At 40.1% G+C, this 18218-nt stretch overlaps 1 protein-coding gene across 3 annotated transcripts; it reads right to left on the bottom strand.

The window, feature by feature from the left end:
- Positions 1 to 806: 806 nt before the first annotated feature.
- Positions 807 to 14914, bottom strand: LRR1 (leucine rich repeat protein 1). 3 transcript variants are annotated; one of them, XM_037128708.2, is made up of 4 exons: positions 14576 to 14914; positions 9800 to 9898; positions 6795 to 7516; positions 807 to 1218 (listed from the first exon to the last, which is right to left on the bottom strand). In XM_037128708.2, exons 1-4 carry the CDS (start codon positions 14597 to 14599, stop codon positions 978 to 980), a joined length of 1086 nt encoding a protein of 361 aa, XP_036984603.1. In that variant the 5' UTR covers positions 14600 to 14914; the 3' UTR covers positions 807 to 977. The 3 variants fall into 3 exon arrangements, with proteins under 3 accessions (XP_036984603.1, XP_036984602.1, XP_036984604.1); XM_037128707.2 differs by having other exon boundaries at positions 14387 to 14914; XM_037128709.2 differs by lacking the exon at positions 6795 to 7516 and having other exon boundaries at positions 1060 to 1218; positions 14387 to 14914.
- Between the last annotated feature and the right edge of the window lie 3304 nt (positions 14915 to 18218).

The raw sequence follows: 18218 nt of genomic DNA on the forward strand, positions 1-18218 counted from the left end.
AGAAGATAATTGTTTTTTTTGGGCCCCCTCAATCCACCTCTAATTACAAGCCCAATGGAGCAATAATGTATAAATTCTAGAGATTTCCTCCAGTAACTTTTTGCTCTCCTTTGTTCTGAGAAACCAGTTATGAGTCTATTAGTGATCTAGGAGAGGCTGATTTGAAGGGCAGTGGGAATGAATAGAAGGAACAGTTACCGATGCCATTTTATATGACTTTTAAGTTCGTTACTTTTCTACTTCCTCTGCCCTAGTTCAAATTCTCATCCTTTGTTGTATTGCCACCACTTTTTAAATTAAAAAACTTAATAGAAAAAGGACCCCCATAATACAGAATGTCAGTAAAATGTAACCTTTTTCTGCTCCTCTTACCCAACTAAAACCTTGTTCAACTGCCACCCCCCAGAAACCTTGGAAATACAAAGACTGTGTGATTGACATTATAAAACTCATAAAAGCCTAAATCCTTCCCAAAGCAACTCCTACTTTATGCTTGGTGGATATAAAATTCCATCTGTAGACTAATACAGCGAAAAAACACAAAAGGTAGTATGCTTAAAAACATGCAATTTCATACCAAAAGGTTTTCCCTATAATTTAGACCACATAAATTCTCCAAGGAATATATTCTGTATTCATAATCTCAACTGCTTTAGTTGAAATAGAAAATAAGTTGGTAGAAATTCTATGGCTGAAGTGATTGAGATCACCGTATGCTTAACATTAAAAGATAACCCCACAACCCATTCCAGAAACACTAAGCTAAAATCAACACAATATGCAATAAACTGATATGAGATCACCCCACAATAAAATTTTTTAATGAAATTAAGACTTTACAGTTACAAAGTGTTAAGTGTAACACATTCTTGCCCTCAAGCATGCATACAGAAAAGCTTCCCTTTCTCCAACTTTGTTAAACCATAAATGAATCCCAAACTGATCTGTAACAGAATTTCTTTTTGTGGTATCATTTATTATTTGAACATATCACAGGAATTTACATAACAGGATAGAGAACAGAAGTAAGAGAGAACAGGTGCTTCAGTCCCACCCATATTATCTACTAAGACCACAGTATGAGCAACTGAGTGTAGATTCATGGTCGTTGTTCCCTGAATAAAACAGTTTAGACAGAATCTTCCACAAACACAGGTTTTTGCAGTATCCAAATCTTGGCAAAGGTGGAAAGGAATGATATGAGAGCCATATGGAATCCTGTTGGAGAAAAAATGTTTAAAAAATATTTTTAAAATGTATTTAGATATGAATTATTAAGCACTAAATTATAACTATGAAAGATTATTAATTAAATGATTCAGTATATTGTTTCATCTTACAAACTGGGTAATGGGGAAAATATTTCAAAAAACAGGATATTCCAAACTATAATTTATTGTAAACCGAAGAGGATCTATACCACTCCATATAGTATCTTTCAAGCACTGCCACTTAATAGTAAAATCCATTGAATAGAATGAATTACCTGTCCTTTATATAACTATACTGTATAAACAGCATAACACGGTAAGTTAAATCTATAGCTCTGTCATACAATTCTCATGATGGTAATGGGAGAACTAAGTTCTACCTGTGAAGAAACATTTCAATAAATCCATATACCGTACTCTCCTAGGTACATCAATTATTCAAAAGGGAATTTTAAACTGTGTAAAACATTTAAAACACGTTGTTTGGGGCCTTAGTTTTACTTTACTTGCTAAGCAAGTAAGGCTGCCTTAACTTACTTAAATCATTCACCCTCCTGAATAACTTGAGTGGTGTCCAATGCAATTAAAACCAAGTCTAAGTGCTCACCCTCATCTACACAAAACTAAGAGTCTCTTGAGATGGCCTGCCCACTGCCCACTCCTTCCCCCTAAATGCAACAATGCTCTGTGCAACTCAGTCTCCCTTACACAGGTGTTTCTATGGTTCCTAGCCCAGGTTGGCACATAACAGGTGTTTAGATCTTTTTCAGCAAATAAATAAAACCAACTCAGAGTTTAAAACCCTTTTTAAAAAGTCTGAAAAGATACACATCAAATCAGAAATAGTGGTTTACTTTTTGTAAGGGATTTGGAATTGACCTTTTGAAAAAATTACAATTTTTCACTTTTTCCACATGTATTAATTCATTATTACCTGTGTAAGTTAAAAACTGTGCCAGGAAGTGTCTATTGCATATCTACATTAATGTCTTCCACCTATCTGTTATAGTCTAAGGAAACAGGTAACAACTGTGACATCATTTAAAGTTCTATTTTTCTAATACACCATAACTTTGTAACTAGTAGTTAAAACAATTTGCCAACAGATAGAAAATAGGTATTATTCTCATGGCTTTGGGTTTATATCCTTTTTAAAAGAGGGCTGAAAACATGCAAAAATTATACTTTAGTAAAGGTTAGTGAAACATGCAAAATTATATTTTAGTAAGGATATTAATGGAGATCAAGTTTAAAAAATAAAAAAGTACTACAATGCTCAATCATTCAGCACTAATTATTTTTTCTGCTCTGCCTATTATATATTTTGTTTTTTTAAATTATATTTTGTTTATGCTATTACGGCTGTCCCAATTTTTCTCCTTTGCCCACCCCCGCCCCACCCCAACTCTCATAGGCACTCTCCACACAATTGTCCATGTCCTGCATATAAGTTCTTCGGTTACTGTATTCCCTATTCTGTACTTTACATCCCCATGACTATTCTGTAAATACCAATTTTTACTTCATAATCCTGTCACCTTTTTTTGCCCATCTCTGGCAACTTCAAACTAGTTAGTCTGAAGTAGAAACTAAGCATATATATTTCTAATCTATATTATTTAAAAGCTCTTCCACAGCTAATGATAACACTGATTTTAACTGTCAGGTAAGTAAATTACATGTATTTATTATAGTAAATATAATGTAAATATTAAACATTTATTGAGACCTATTATAAGCCAGGCACTGTTCTAGGCACTTACATGTATTGTCATTTAGCTAGTAATTTTTAATTCTTACGTAAGAGTCAATGCCGTAAGCCAGTGGTTCTCAAAGTGTGGTTTCTGAACAGCCGAAGCAGCATCTCCTTAGCAGGTGTGTCAAATTCATTTTCACAGGGGGCCACATCAGCCTCACAGTTGCCTTCAAAGGGCCAAAATAATTTTAAGACTGTATAAATGTAACTACTCCTTAACTGTTAAGGAGTTGAAATTACACTCAGCCCTCTGAAGGCAACCACGGGGCCCCTGGTGAAACTGAGTTTGATACCCCTGCCTTAGAACTACTAGTTAAGAGATGCAATTTCTTCAGCCCCACTCCAGATGTAGTGAAAAAGAATCCAGCAATCTGCTTTAATAACCACTTATTTCAATAAGCATGATTCTGATGCACTCTCAAATTTTAACAACCACTGCCTTAAGGATAGTATGAATCCTTAGTTACTTTTAGAGCCTTAGTAATCAAAGTGTGATTCAGGATTAGTAGCCTCAGCCTCACCAGAAAGCTTGTTTGAAATGGAGGATCTCCACCCTAGACCTCTGAAACAATCGAACAAGACTCTCAGGTGATTTGAATGCATATTAAAGGATGAGAAGCACTGGTGTGAATCAGTGGTTCTTAATCATACCTAGCTCTACAGAATCACCTGGGGTTTAAATACTGGCTCCTACTCTCAAACATTTTGATTTAGTAAGTCCAGGGTAGGAACTAATAGTCAAATTTTTAGAAGTTCGTCAGGTAATTCCAAATGCGAAGTAAAGTTTGAGAACCACTGCTTTAAAATAAGAATTCTTATGCTATGGATAGTGAGAAAGGAAGATTGGACTGGATTTCAGTGTGGTCCATGAACATTATAAAGTTGTATGGAAAATTCTGTGTATGTTTTTGCGTGCATTTTTCTAGGCCCATAGTTTTGATCAGTTGTTTTTATTTATTTATTTTTAAAGATTTTATTTATTTTTAGACAGAGGGGAGTAGAGGGAGAAAAAGAAATAGAGAAACATCAATGTGTGGTTGCCTCTTCTGTACCCCTTACTGGGGACCTGGCCCACAACCCAGGCATGTGCCCTGCCTGACTGGGAATTAAACCAGCGACCTTTGGCTCACAGGCTGGCGCTCAATCCACTGAGCAACACCAGCCAGGGCAGTTATTTTTATTTTTAAAGAGCTTGTATCCCGCCAAAAAAAAGTTAAGAATCTCTTCTTTGAAATATGGCCTTGCTACTATTTTATATGCACTCAGTAATGAAAGAAGCATGGACAAAATGGATACGTGGAGTTCAGCGTCTCATGAAATCAATTTCAGTTAGTGCATGAAGGCAAAGGAAAGGGACCCAACAGCTACTGAGTCCTACTATGTGCCAACTGCTTTGGTATTACATTAGCTCAATATCTTCACAACTCTGTTTCACAGATGAGAACACTGAATAGAAGAGATTAAATAACTTGCTAAAGCCATATTAAGGGGTGAAGCCAGGAATCAAACCCAAGTCTGACTCCAAAGACCATACTTAACCACACAATGCCAGATTGGAGTTCTCAAAATTTAAAGTGCATTAGAACTACCCAGAGGATTTATCAACATATGGATAACTGTCCTCGCCCTTACAGTTTCTAATTTAGTAGTTCTGGGGTGGAGTTCAAGAACTTGAATCTCTAGCAAGTTCCTAGAAGATCCTGATGCTTCTGGTCAGGAGACCATGGTTTGAAAAACAATGCCATTCAGGCCATCATAAACAAAGCAGCAAACAAGTGTTGGAGAGTTTGTGGCAGAAAGGGAACCATAGTGCACTCTTGGTGGGATTGCAGTCTGATACAGCCATTGTGGAAAACAGTATGGAATTTCTTCAGAAAACTAAAAATGGAGCTGTCTTTTGACCCAGCAATTCCACTGCTGGGATTATATCCTAAGAACCTTGAAACACCAATCCAAAAGAACCTATGCACTCCAATGTTCATAGAAGCACAATCTACAATAGCCAAGTGCTGCAAGCAACCTAGGTGCCTGTCAGTAAACAAATGATCAAAAAACTATGGTGCATTTACACAATGTAATTCTATGCAGCAGAAAGAAAGAAGGAGCTCCTACCCTTTGCAATAGCATGGATGGAACTGGAAAGCATTATGCTAAGTGAAATAAGCCAGGTGGTGAAAGGCAAATACCATATGATCTCACCTTTAACAAGAACCTAAACAACAAAACAAGCAAGCAAAATATAACCAAAGACACTGAAATTGAGAACAGGCTGACAGTGACCAAAGGGGAGGGGGGGGAATTTCAGGGGAAAAGGGTGAACTGTTTGCAGGAACAAGTATAAAGGACAGATGGACAATAACCAAGTGGGAGGTGGAAATGAGAGGGAGGTGAGGGGGACTGAGATGGGGGTAAAGGGCAGAAAACAGCACTTGAACAACAATAAAAATAAAAATAAAAAAAGAAAGAAAAAGAAAATAATGCCATTCATTCAAGTATTTAACTGATGCGTGCACTGGCCCGCAGTGCCCACAGTGTCATAGATGAGACATGAGACAAAAATCACACGGACTACTGAGTCCTGTGGAGGAAAAGGGACGACACGACTACTCCCTCAAAGGGGAGTGCCTCGGAGTGGCCTAACCACACTCTCAAGGGGAGAGCGTGCTGACCCTTACCTAGACAGGCTTTTATTGGGTTTAATTTGTGCAGGAATACAGGTACAGCTCATTAATCAGTGTCAGACAGTAAGGATCAAACAGTAGATAGCATACAAAGAACTATGGGGGCTTCTTCTGAGTCAGGGTCTATCAGCTAAAAGGCTACAAAACTTTGGGAAACAAACTCATTTCCGCCTTGGGTCTTTATCATTTAACTAAGAGCATTCTTAGCAAAGCAGGTTTCACAGGATTTTATATATCCTTTCTCAGGCCTGATCACCCTGGGAGCCGACCCTTTCCAGCACAGGGCTGCACTGCCCTCTGTCATTGTTTCAGGCTTAAATCAGGCAGAGGAGGCAAGATAGCCAACGAATTAGGAGAAATGAGGACTCAGGCTTCATCAAAGCTGAGGGGCAAGGGACCATCATCCCCTTTCTCCATAGTCCCCCAAGTTCTTCCCTGGGGCCTCCACGTGATCATGCCTGTCTTAGGTGGGTCCTGCCTTGGGGAATCTTAACTGTCATTGGTTAACTGATCATGCACTGGAGGCCAGTTATGGAAAAAGGAGCAGAAGCAGCGCTCCTGCCAGGGAGATAACCTTTGTCTCCTTAGTGGCTTATGGTCTGAAGGTTGAAGGTGGCTCACTTAGCCTTAGCCATGGGGGTTTACAGCTCCTGAAACCAGGCAGGGCGGTTCCCAACATTTAATAATGCCTAACATATGGCAAGTGCTGAGGATACCACATTTTAGACACTAGGGAAATAGTGGAGAATAAGACAAAGTCCATACCTTCATGGATCTTAGCTAGTGGGAAAAACTGACACAAAACAAATGTTGAAAAAAATGTAATGCCAGGTAATACATCCTATGACCAAAAGAAAAAAAATAATGTAAGGGGGTGGGGGTACAACTTTAGATAGGTATTCACGAAAGACTTTTCTGGGTGCCTCCTGGGCAGGAAACTCAATGAAGTGAGAATGTGAGCTATGAGACTTTCTGGAAAAAAAGCATTCCAAGCAGCGGTTAGGTGCAACAAAAAGGCCACCATAGCAAGGGGTCAGATTATACAGAGCATAGCTATGGTTAAAGACTTTTATTATTGGTCTGAGGATGATGAGAATGCTAGGATGCTATCAAAAGTACCATATTTTATGACTATTTAAGTCTTACCTATTATTTAATATGGTTTGTGCAGAAGATTCCAATAAAGTTAATGGTGTTTGCAGCATTATAACTGGAAGAACTTCTGGTTGTTCAAAAGTATTTCCATAAAGATCCAAGTACTCAAGAGATAAATTTTTAAATTCACAAGGCAAAAATGGAAGCTTATTTCGAGCTGCTGACAAAAATCGCAGGTTTGTCAATTGTCCTAGCTTGAAAGGCAATCGAATTAATTCATTATCATCAAGTTTTAAATCTGTAAGTTCCCGAAGCTGACAAAACTGCACAGGGAGTGCCTTAATTTTGTTCTTGCTGAGATCCAAACTCCGAAGCGATTTCTGGAGTGTAGACTGACACAGTGCTACACTAAATGACTCTAAGTGATTGTCATTCAGGTTAAGTTCTTGTAGGTGGATGAGGTCTCCAATTGTAGCTGGAAGCTTTTTTATATGGTTGTGACTCAAGTCTAATTTCTTAAGGTTTTTTAAGCAAAGCATACGCATATCAACTCGGACAAGACCACAATAAGAAGCCTGAAGATGTTCCAGGTAATATGGGAAGTTCTTGCTTAAAGGATAGTCCTTTTTGGAAGTGATAACCATTTTAGTTTTGAATTTTTCAAATTCTGAAGTCTTCACTGGTTCGAGGGGTGAAAGTGGTGCCTCAACATCACAGCCTCTATGAGCCAGTCTCAAGGCTGAAAGGAAACTCTTTAAACTGCTGGAATTGGCCTAAATAAATAAAAAAAAGTACAATTATAAATTCTATTTTAGATAATGTATGCATACTAATTCATTCTATAACAAATTCTGTACAGAGTTATACATGCAAATGACGCAATCATTTATTGAAAATGGCTGTAAAAAATAAAATTTTTAGTATTCTACTACAAATAAATTTCAATATAGATACAAAAAATGTTAAAAGTTTTTTTTTTTAAATGTTGACATACTCTAAATAAAACTGTTCAAAGGAGGGAACCATACGAATATAAAGTAAGCTAGGAAGGCACGAAAAGATTCCACTTGGGATTTGGGTTTAAGATGAACGCACCCAAACCTCCAGGGTCTCTGAGATAGGCTGAGACAGCCCTGTACACTGTAAAATGCCCAGGAATGCCATTCATAAAGATTAGGAATTGGGAAATTCATGGCCTGTCTGTCAAAAGCAGGGCTAAATGGCACTGTCAACAGTGCCAGAAAATGTCAAAAGCAAGTGAGCTTGCTTCCAGCTGAACAGAGAAATCACTAATCAAGTGGTACATGAACTAAGTCATCAATAAAAATTACTAATACTTGGTGGGATACTTTAGGAGTTTCCTAAAGTTCACATGTGAAAAAATAGTGAACATTTATCAAGTGTGGGAAATGAAGTATGTGATCCTATTTGGTTGGAATGTGGGAGCTTTGCAGAGTAAAAGATTAGAAATACAGTTTGGGGATAAATTATATATCAGCTTGATGTTAAGGTAAGGAAGATAGAATGATCAGGCTGAGGGAAATCAGTGAAGAATTTTGAGCATGAGAATTACACATAAGATCTAAGTATTATTTTGGCAGCAGTATATACAGTGAAGTGGAGTAAGGAAAATCTGGAGACCTGGATCAAGTAGGTCTAAAAGAGCGTACCAACTTGGGAGTTACCCACAATAAGGGTTGAACTACTGAATGGAAGGCAGGTATGGCAGAGAACTGGAATAAAGCCTTTATTTGGGGGATAGAAAAAAAGGTTGCCAGAGATAGCAGACAAAGGAATGGCTGCAAAAACCAAAGGTAAATCAGGATAGTGCCCTGTCACTGATGGCAAGAAAGAAAAGTTTTATTAAGAAGAGAGTGGCCACCAGTGTCAAATTCTACAGAGCTCAATAAAAGATAAGAAAAAAATGGTAATGTGATTGGCAAATACACAGGAAATCACTGACCTTTCAGGCAGTGTTTTGAATACACCAGTGAAAGTAAAGGTTATAAAGTGGAGGCACTGGATTATAGCCTGTCTTTCCAGAAATTAGTTTTTTCTGTTTTTTCATTGTTAAGACCTCAGCTTGTTTTTAGGTATAAAGAAGGAGTTAGTGGAAGGATAAGCTAAACATCAAGAGAAAATGAAAAATCACAAGAACACGAAGAGGTATGACTAGATGATTCCATTCAATACAAATACTTCGAAAAGTTATTAAACTTTTAATTTTTGCAAAACACTTTGCTTGGGGTTAAGGGTAATGCAAGGTTGAACAAGACATTACTCCTACCCTCTAGGAAGGGGGAAAACAAGTAAGGGGAGCTAGAGTAAAAAAAAAAATTTATTCTAATGGTTTGTTTTTTAAAATAATTATAGTAAATAAAATACTCCTACACAAGGTTCTAATTGCATTTTATCCTTTTTTTACACTGAACTTCGATTTGTAACATGTAATTCAGCTGGCAAAATGTAGACTTGGGCCACCTGCCTTAGAGCTCCAGTGTAAGAACAGCCTCAGACTCCACTTTGGGTACAGAAGCAAACCCAGTTTTCCTCCTCATCCTGGGTGGCTTTACCATGGCCGACTCTGCCCCTTGGAGCTGTACAAGCACACCTGAGAAGCTGCCATCACTTCTTCTTCTTTAAAAAAAAAAACTCCTTTAGTGTTACTTTGGGAATCACTTTATCTGCCCTTCAATTCTAAATGATAACTTTGCTGGATACAGTAATCTAGGATGTAGGTCCTTGCTTTTCATCACTTGGAATACTTCTTGACAGCCCCTTCTAGCCTGCAAAGTTTCTTTTGAGAAATCAGCTGATAGTATTATGGGGACTCTTTTGCAGGTAACTCTCAGCTTTTCTCTTGCTGTTTTAAGATTCTCTCTTTATATTTATCCTTTGGCATTTTAATTATGATGTCTTGTGGTAGCCATCACTTCTGCAAACACATCTGTGAGAATCTATCCTTATTCAACTCTGTGAGACATCAGGATACTCAAATAGCTTATTTTTTAAAAATAGAGCCAACCACCTACCTGTTAATGTTTTTAATATCATACCTTACTTAGACAGATATCCACAGGAGGCTCCTTTAACCGAACAGTGGCTTTCCCCTCTTCCACAAATTTGGTGAAGAATTGCTCAATGTTCTCCTTCAGCTGTGTAAAACCAATGGAAAAAAAGAACAAATGAAGTATTATTTAATACTTAATTACAACTAGAATGTGCCAGTCACTCTGCCAGGTGTTGGTTTGTCTTTTAGTCCTTAAGGCTGTGTGTTTTGTGGTTTTAAGTTTTAAAGTTTTCTGTTTGGTTGGGTTTGTTTTTAGCAGATGGGTATAGCTACATTTCTTATGTACCTTCTGGCAGATACTATTTTTCTATCTGCCCAGTTAACACTTTCTGCTTCTGAGAACAGAATTTCCTGTTTTGGGAGAATTTTCCTCTTCTCCCATTCCACCTATGTGCTGTAGTGAGCTGTCAATAGGAGTTACTTGCCTTTTTAATTTCAGTCTTTCAGTCCATCAGTCTGAGTTGGGCACACCTCCCATAAGATTACAAACTCCATGAAAGCAGTAATCTTGTCTCCTTTGTCATTTTTGTACCTCTAGAGCGAAACAGTGACTGATGCATAACAGGGGCTCAAAAAATTTTAATGACTGATGTTGTTTCTGCTTTAGACTTTAACAACAATTTATTGAGACGCCATTATGTGCTTGGTTAACTATGACAGGTGGTTTGGGACAATAGTGGCGAATAAGACCAGCATGGTAATCACACAGTTGCCAATCTGATGAGAGACAGTTATTAAAGTAATTATGAGCATAACAACTATTAAGACAAGAAGTACAGGTTGCCCCCTGGCTGGTGTAGCTCAGTGGATTGAGCTCGGGCCTGCGAACCAGACAATCGAGGTTCGATTCCCAGTCAGGGCACATGCCTGGGTTGCAGGCCGGTTCCCTGCAGGCCAGTTCCCAGCAGGTGATGCACGAAAGGCAACCATACATTGATGTTTCTCTCCCTCTCTCCTTCCCTTCCCCTCTAAAGATAAATAAATAAATTTAAAAAAAAAAAGAAGTACAGGTTGCTATAAAACCTTATATAGCAAAGAAATCTTACCTGGTCTTGAGGTATGATGGTGACTTTAAAGGTGAGAACTAAAGGATTAGGGCATATTGGCCAAGTGAATAAACTACAAGAGAAGACAGCATACTAACAAAAGGGAACAATGTGTGCAAAGCCTTGAAAGCAACAGAGCTTGGCAGCTGTGAGGAGCTGAAAGAAGTTCAGTACGGCTGAAGGATCCAGTGAAAGAGGTAAGTGAGCCTGAAAAGGTAAAGACTGGGTGGTGAAAGTTTGTAAACCATGCTAAGAATTTTGGATTTTATGCTAAGGACAATGTCATCCAAATGGTTAGATCTGCATTTTTACAAGTTCCCTTTAACCACAGTATAAGAATGAACTTTGGGGGAGTGGAGCATAGGATAGGGGAAGGACAACAGTAGAGAGGTCCTGTAAGAAATATACAAAGAACTTACACGACTCCACTCTAAGAAGACACCCAACCCAATTAAAAAATGGGAAAAGGACTTGAACAAACACTTCTCCAAGGAGGACATACAGAACATTCAGAGACACATGAAGAGATGCTCAATATCGTTAACTATCAGAGAGATGCAAATTAAAACCACAATGAGATACCACTTTACACCAGTCAGGATGGCTATCATAAACAAAGCAACAAACAACAAATGTTGGAGGGGTTGTGGGGAAAAGGAGTCCTTAGTTCACTGTTGGTGGGAGTGCAGACTGGTACAACCATTATGGAAAACAGTATGGAATTTTCTCAGAAAAATAAAAATCGACCTGCCTTTTGACCCAGCAATTCCACTGCTGGGATTATATCCTAAGAATCCTAAAACATCAATATCAAAGAACCTATGCACCACAATGTTCATAGCAGCACAATTTACAATAGCCAAGAGTTGGAAGCAACCTAGGTGCCCATCAGTAAATGAATGGATCAAAAAATTGTGGTACATATACACAATGGAATTCCATGCTGCAGAGAGAAAGAAGGAGCTACTACCTTTTGCAACAACATGGATGGAACTGGAAAGCATTATGCTGTGTGAAATAGGCCAGGTGCTGAGGGAGGTGGGGAGCAAGGGGCGGGGGAGGCTGGGATGGGAAAAATAGACAAAAAACTGTACTTGAAAAATAACTAAATAAAATTAATTAAAAAAAAACAAAAAAGAAAATGTATTCAAAGAAAAAAAATAAAATGCAAATAGCAAAAAAAAAAAAAAAAAAAAGAAATTCTCCTGGCAAGGAACAATGATGGTTTAGATTACAGCTGGGATGGATGAAAATTTGAAAGATACCAAGGATGTAGAATTTAAAGGATTCAATAATATATTAGATGTGTGGAGACAAAGGCTTTAAGGCTTTGAGATGGGGCAGATCACTACTTAAAGAATTGAAGAACACCGTCAGAAAAGCAGGTTTATGGGTGACAAAGACAGTTAATTTTTTGGTTGAAATGCTGCGACATATCCAAATTAAGATTTCCAGTAGACAGCAGATTCAAACAAGAAGGGATTTACACACTTATCAGATGAAAAATGTTTTTCACTGCTCTTCTAAGATCTGTCTCCTCTGATGACCACCAATTTGCTGCCCTCCACCAATATATCATGAAGATTTAGATAGTCAGATGTGAGTCATGACTATTTCTGTGAGGGGAAAAAAGCTAAATGTTATTAAGCATTTTAGCTTAAAGTGAAGTGGTATAAAAAAAAGTGTGACAGTGGCATGAAACATCACACACCCAACTCGAAGATACAATGTTCTCCCTTATCCAAAGGAGAGACACAGTCCAAGAACCCCAGTGGAAGCCTGAAACCACGGAGAATGGCAAACTCTCTCTCTCTATATATACTCTCTCTCTCTCTCTCTCTCTCTCTCTCTATATATATATATATATATATATATAGTGTTTTTTCCTGTGCATACATACCTATGATAAAGTTTAAATTCTAAATTAGGAACAGTAAGAGATTCAAAAATGGATAAGACTGGCTAAAGATACAGATTTGGAAATCAGTCAGATGAGAGCTTAAGTCATGGGACAGAAGAGTACGTGTGAGAAATAGGTACAAGGTACTTCCCATCTTTGGCACTAATACCTACTTTTCAAGGCCCAGCTTAATCCATCCAACAAACGTTTACAAAGCACCTATGATTTTCCAAGCCCTGTAGCGCCACCTCTTCTACAAAACTTTCTCAAGGCCCTGTAATCATAATTCTTGTTGATACTATACTTCACTTCCACTTTTATTACAGCACTTATCATAGCCTGTCTTATATTCTAAGTGGTGGTTTGTTTCTCCCTTGCTAGCCTCAGAAGGGCAGTGTCTAAGTCAACTTTATCTCCCAGTTTTGAGCACTGTACCTTATGCATAGGTAAGTCTGCAGTTAACAGTTTACAATAAAAATTTTGATTAGGATTAGCACTTGGAATTGACTATTAGTGCAGTAGGAGTTTTAAGAGGGATATCATTAGAGACTTTTAAAATAGGCTTTAAATAGGCAGGGCCTGAGCTGGGCATTAAAGAGACAGGTTTGCTGGGAAGACGAGAGGGGATAAAAGGGAAATCCAATTCTAGTTATGAGTTTGCTTTTGTCACTTTATAGTTTTGTAACCTTTACAACGTTGGGTAATAGTTTTCAATTTGAAAAACTATATTAACTCATTCCATCAATAGGAGAAAATTATTTAGACTTTCAACTACTTGTATGAAACACTAAGTGTTTCTAAAAAAGATGGTAATGCCCCCTTTCCCCAACCAAGTACTGTATTCACTGTGGAGTACAACACTGAGAGGGAAATAATGCAGAGACTGCATAAAATCCAGTCAAGAGTCAGATGCAAGGGCGGGCAAACTGCCCACTCAACTTTATTTATAGACATAGGGTAGTCCAGTCATTTTGACAAATATAACAGTGTCTGGTAACGAAGGAGGAAAGATTTGATAAAACCTGTGCTTTAAAACTTCTATTTCAAATGGGAAAAAAACACAAGTGAAAAATAAATATTCTGCTTCAACTTCCAAGTGTTTCTAGAGAATTTACTACTTACTGCCATACAGGTAAGGAAAAGTCCTGGACTTAAGAAATAAGTTGTTAGGAAATTACACATTTCAGCAAACAAAAAAAGGAGATGCAGTAACCAATAACATTAATAAAAATATCAAGATGCAGACCCAAGCGTTACCGCTTCACTCTACTAATCTGGTCTAGCGACCTTAGATACTATTCATTATCCCTTAAAGCCTTCAAAAAAAAAAAAAAAAGCTACCGAGAATTCTGTGGGAGGGACAGAATTTACTGAACGAAAGTGCACTTATTTTACTGTTCCCCCAAACTAGATGGCTACCTGTCAATTCGAAGGCGCAGAAATGAGCACGAGAAATAAGCAGGGGTGCACTCTCTAAAGCTCTCCTCCTTCGGGCCCGGGGAGAAGCCCCGGAAACCGGTGGAGTGGTGGGACTCCGGGACCGGCGCTCACGAGCCCCCAGGACGAGCTCCAGCCCCGGAGAGGCCCGCCTCCGGTCTGGGATGCAGTGCCCACTGGCTCCACACACCTCATAGCGGGTCCCGCGCCTGTCCTTCAGGGTGGAGATGAGCAAGCAGGCGGGGCTCGGGCCGCCGGGCTGCTCCGCTGCCCGAGGCCGCGGTTGACTTTTGGGAGCCTGCTGACACAGGCTCAACACCGTGCGGACGCCCTTGCCCCGGTTCCTCAGCCCCAAGGCCGGCAAGTGCCGACTGACCACCTCGACCTCGCAGTGCAGCTTCATCTCGCCGGAGAGGCGGCAGACGGCTCCACGACCGGACTTTGAAACTTCCCGGTTCCCGCCCGGCCGCGCCGCCGCCGGGGTCCTCGAGCACGCGGGCTGTCTGCGGATCTGCCTGTCTGCTCAGGCCGCCAGCTCCTCCCGCTTTCTCAGCACAGTGGCCCTGTGAGTCCTGCGAGGGCAGGGGGCGCTGTCCCCTCCCTCGCAGGGTCGAGTCTTCACTGTGACTGCGAGCCACAGCATGTGGTCACCGACAGCCTGAGGACCCAGCCTGAGCCTCCCGAAACAAGAGAGGTGGCCGCAAGGTCCTTCCCGCGGATCGCGTGCAACTGTCTGTGATGGTTTTTGTTGTTGTTTAGGGTGGAGCTTTTTTCGCTGATGACACTTAACCCGCTACTTGCACACTTTGGGCCACTGAGTTTCCCGAGGGAAGGCAGGTATTCCTCTGTTAAAGGGAAAGTCTCCTTTCTTACATAGCTTCGGCACTTGGGATATTACCGGTTGCCCAATGCCAGCCAGGGCGCAGCATTTCCTGACCCTTTTGGGCTGGTGGTGTTTTGTTTTTCTTGGCTCCCTCATTCCGGAGGGGACGCCTGTCACATCAGAACGTATTTGACTTTGCAAGTTCTGTTGAACAAATTCCCACTTTGCAACTGTGAGGGGTTTGGATGGATTGACTGGCTTAAATGCGTGTGCGACTTGGAAAGACCGACAGTCCACTCCAGATGCTTTTCGGAGTCCTTATTTTATCACCGGAAAGGGACTTAGTGGAGGCGGATATGCCCCAGCAAGGTGTGGGCTCTTTACTTCCTGCAGGAAAGAATTCAAGACAAAAGTTCAGGTGATTTTGAGAGTGTGTTTATTAACTTGGGACAGTGAAGGGCCTAGGATGGAAGAAGCAAGATCATAGTCACAGGAATGAGCCTAGCCCTGGGCGGGTAACTCAGTTGGTTAGAACCTCACACCCATACACCAAGGTTGCGGGTTCCAGCTCTGGTCAGGGCACATGCAAGAATCAATCAATCAATCAATGCATCAGAAAGTCCATGTCTCTCTGTCTGTCACTCTCTCTCTCTCTCTTCCCCTCTCCCCCTCTCTAAAATCAACTTTTAAAAAAGAAGAAAGAAGAGGAGGAGGGGGAGGAAGGGGAGGAATGGTGAGCCTAGCTGGGCTAGTGAGGCTGCTTAGTCTAAGAAGTAAAAGTCACAGTGACAGTAGTGAGCCAAGATGCTGCTGCTTTAGGCCCACTGAAAAGTTAGGCAACAGGAGAACCCTCAGAGTTTAGGAGAAAGTAAAATTATATGCCTGAGGAAATGGAGGTGTGAGCATGCTCAAGGGAGAGCATGTGCTGTGTCCTTTGCCTTGAGGGTTTTTCTCTGCTTTCTGTAGCTGGGGAATTTTAGAGGAGATCCCAATCAGAATATTCATCAGCTTTTCATGTGCATTTTCAATATGATGCATCCAAATGAATGTATAGCGGGGTCTGCGGTCATCTTCTGGTCAGCTTCATTTCTATCTTGGATTTGTCTGGCTCTACTTTTTGTTTGTTTGTTATTTATTCCCTTCACTTTATCTATTTAGGTTTGGCTGGCACTAATGGCACTAACTGGATCCCTGTTATCTACCTCCTCGACTAGGGTGATTTAAGCTATTCCCTGGTTGGGGAGGAGGGATGCAAACCATCTGCTCCTAAGTGTCTCTGCTTAAGGACCATAGGGGCTTGTTATTAGCTGCCTGTTAATTGCTCAGCGATTCCTTAAACTATTTTGTCTTCATTTCCCTCATTGTACTTGCCAGGGAATTTTTTTGGCTTCTTACTAATCTGCCTCAATTCCATTTATTAAAGAAGACCAAGGCTCCTACCTAGGTGGAGCAAGAGAGGCCCCTGGGACGCACATTTTAAGGAGGCACTCACTCTTAGGGTCTTAGTCTTTACTCTTTAAATATGCACTCCAGGTGCCCCCCCACACTCTGGTCCAGGCCTTGTATTAAGTATTACATTTCATCTGAGCTATATTTTTGTAGATGTAAATGATGTCTAGAAATGTTCATTTTCAATTCAACTATGACAATTTATCCTGTGGCCCCTGAAAAAGATGATACCTACTAAGAAGGACTCAAACTTAAAAAGAGCATCTAGCAGCCATTTCTACACAGGGGCTTCTCACACAAAGCCCACTTTAGGGAGAAGCCTGCACTAAACTGCCTTCCTCCTACACTGACCTGCCTGCCTGCACTCTGTTTCTGCTGGCTGAACCAGCCCTTATAAAGGAATTGCTGCAATCCTATTTCAACCAAAAGGACTGAGACTTACCCTATCCAATCAGAGCTGCTATATCTACATCAGTATCTTCATAAATCAATCAAAATGGCTCTCTTTGACAAATCAGGACAGATTGTCTTTTGGACCAATGAGGCTGTTAGGATTTGGAGTTCTCATTTTACATAAGGATGGACCAATCAAAGATCAGGGATAGGAACTCCATCTATATAAGCCAGCTGCCCTCTGGCTGGGGGAACACTTCCCCTTTTCCACTGAAGACTGCATTTCTCCTGCTGTAGCTGAAACACCAGAGTCGTTTCACCAGAGCAAACCAGAGAACAGAGCTGTCTATCCCTAGAGGGGCCTCACCGCAGGGATTTCTAACAGCTATGCTGTTTCACTTGTCAGCTGTATCACATTGAGCTGTTTGCATGGAATAAAGTTTCCTTTTTCACTACGACTCAAATTGAGGATCCTGATGGTGTTGAAGCCAAGGACCATCTGTTGACACTAGCTGGCATTGCGGACTGACTGGACTTGGAAATGCTCAAGGAATTTTTTATAAAGATTTTACTTATTTATTTTTAGAGAGAGGGAGGGAAAGGGAGGGAGAAGGAGAAGGAGAGAAACATCGATGTGTGTTTGCCTCTCACACACCCCCTACCAGGGACCTGGTTTGCAACCCAGGTATGTGTCCTGACAGGGAATCGAATCGACACATCGTTACTTCTCAGTCCAGCACTCAATCCACTGAGCCACACCAGACAGGGCAGGAAATACACAAGGAATGTTAAATTGGGCTACAGGTTTGACAAAAGGAACCAGAGAACATCTAGATCTGTTTTTCGTGTCCAATTGGTTCCTGTTTTTCTGGGCCAACGTACTTCTCTCATTCCCTTTTTTCTGTTTTGTTCATACTAATTAACCCTGTTAATCTTTCAAAACTGAGTTCATTATTCATTTTCCACTATACTTTCTTTAACATCTTGATCTTCCTTTTGGGGGTTGGGAAATACAATTGCACTTAAAATTATCTTTCTTTCCTTTTATTTCCTTAGGTTTGGGGCACATACCAGGCATTCAACAGATAATTAGTTGACTGTTTTCTCTTTAATTTGTGCCCAAAAGTAACTCTACTCACATAGGTTTGTGGCTCACTCAGGTTTAAGCTAGTAAAATCATAGTCATATCATATTAAGAAAGCAAGGTCACAATCTATGGAATATTATGTGGTCAACTTCTCTGCCCTACCACATTTGGACTAGATCATGGAGTTGGTTTTTTAACAGTAAACTTCATCTAAAGTAAAGCTAAAATAGTTAACAAATATGTACCTAAGCATTAGACTTCTATAGAGCT

The sequence above is a fragment of the Artibeus jamaicensis genome, unplaced genomic scaffold (assembly GCF_021234435.1).
Source record: "Artibeus jamaicensis isolate MK-2021 breed Jamaican fruit bat unplaced genomic scaffold, CSHL_Jam_final scaffold_286, whole genome shotgun sequence".
Lineage (NCBI taxonomy): Eukaryota > Metazoa > Chordata > Mammalia > Chiroptera > Phyllostomidae > Artibeus > Artibeus jamaicensis.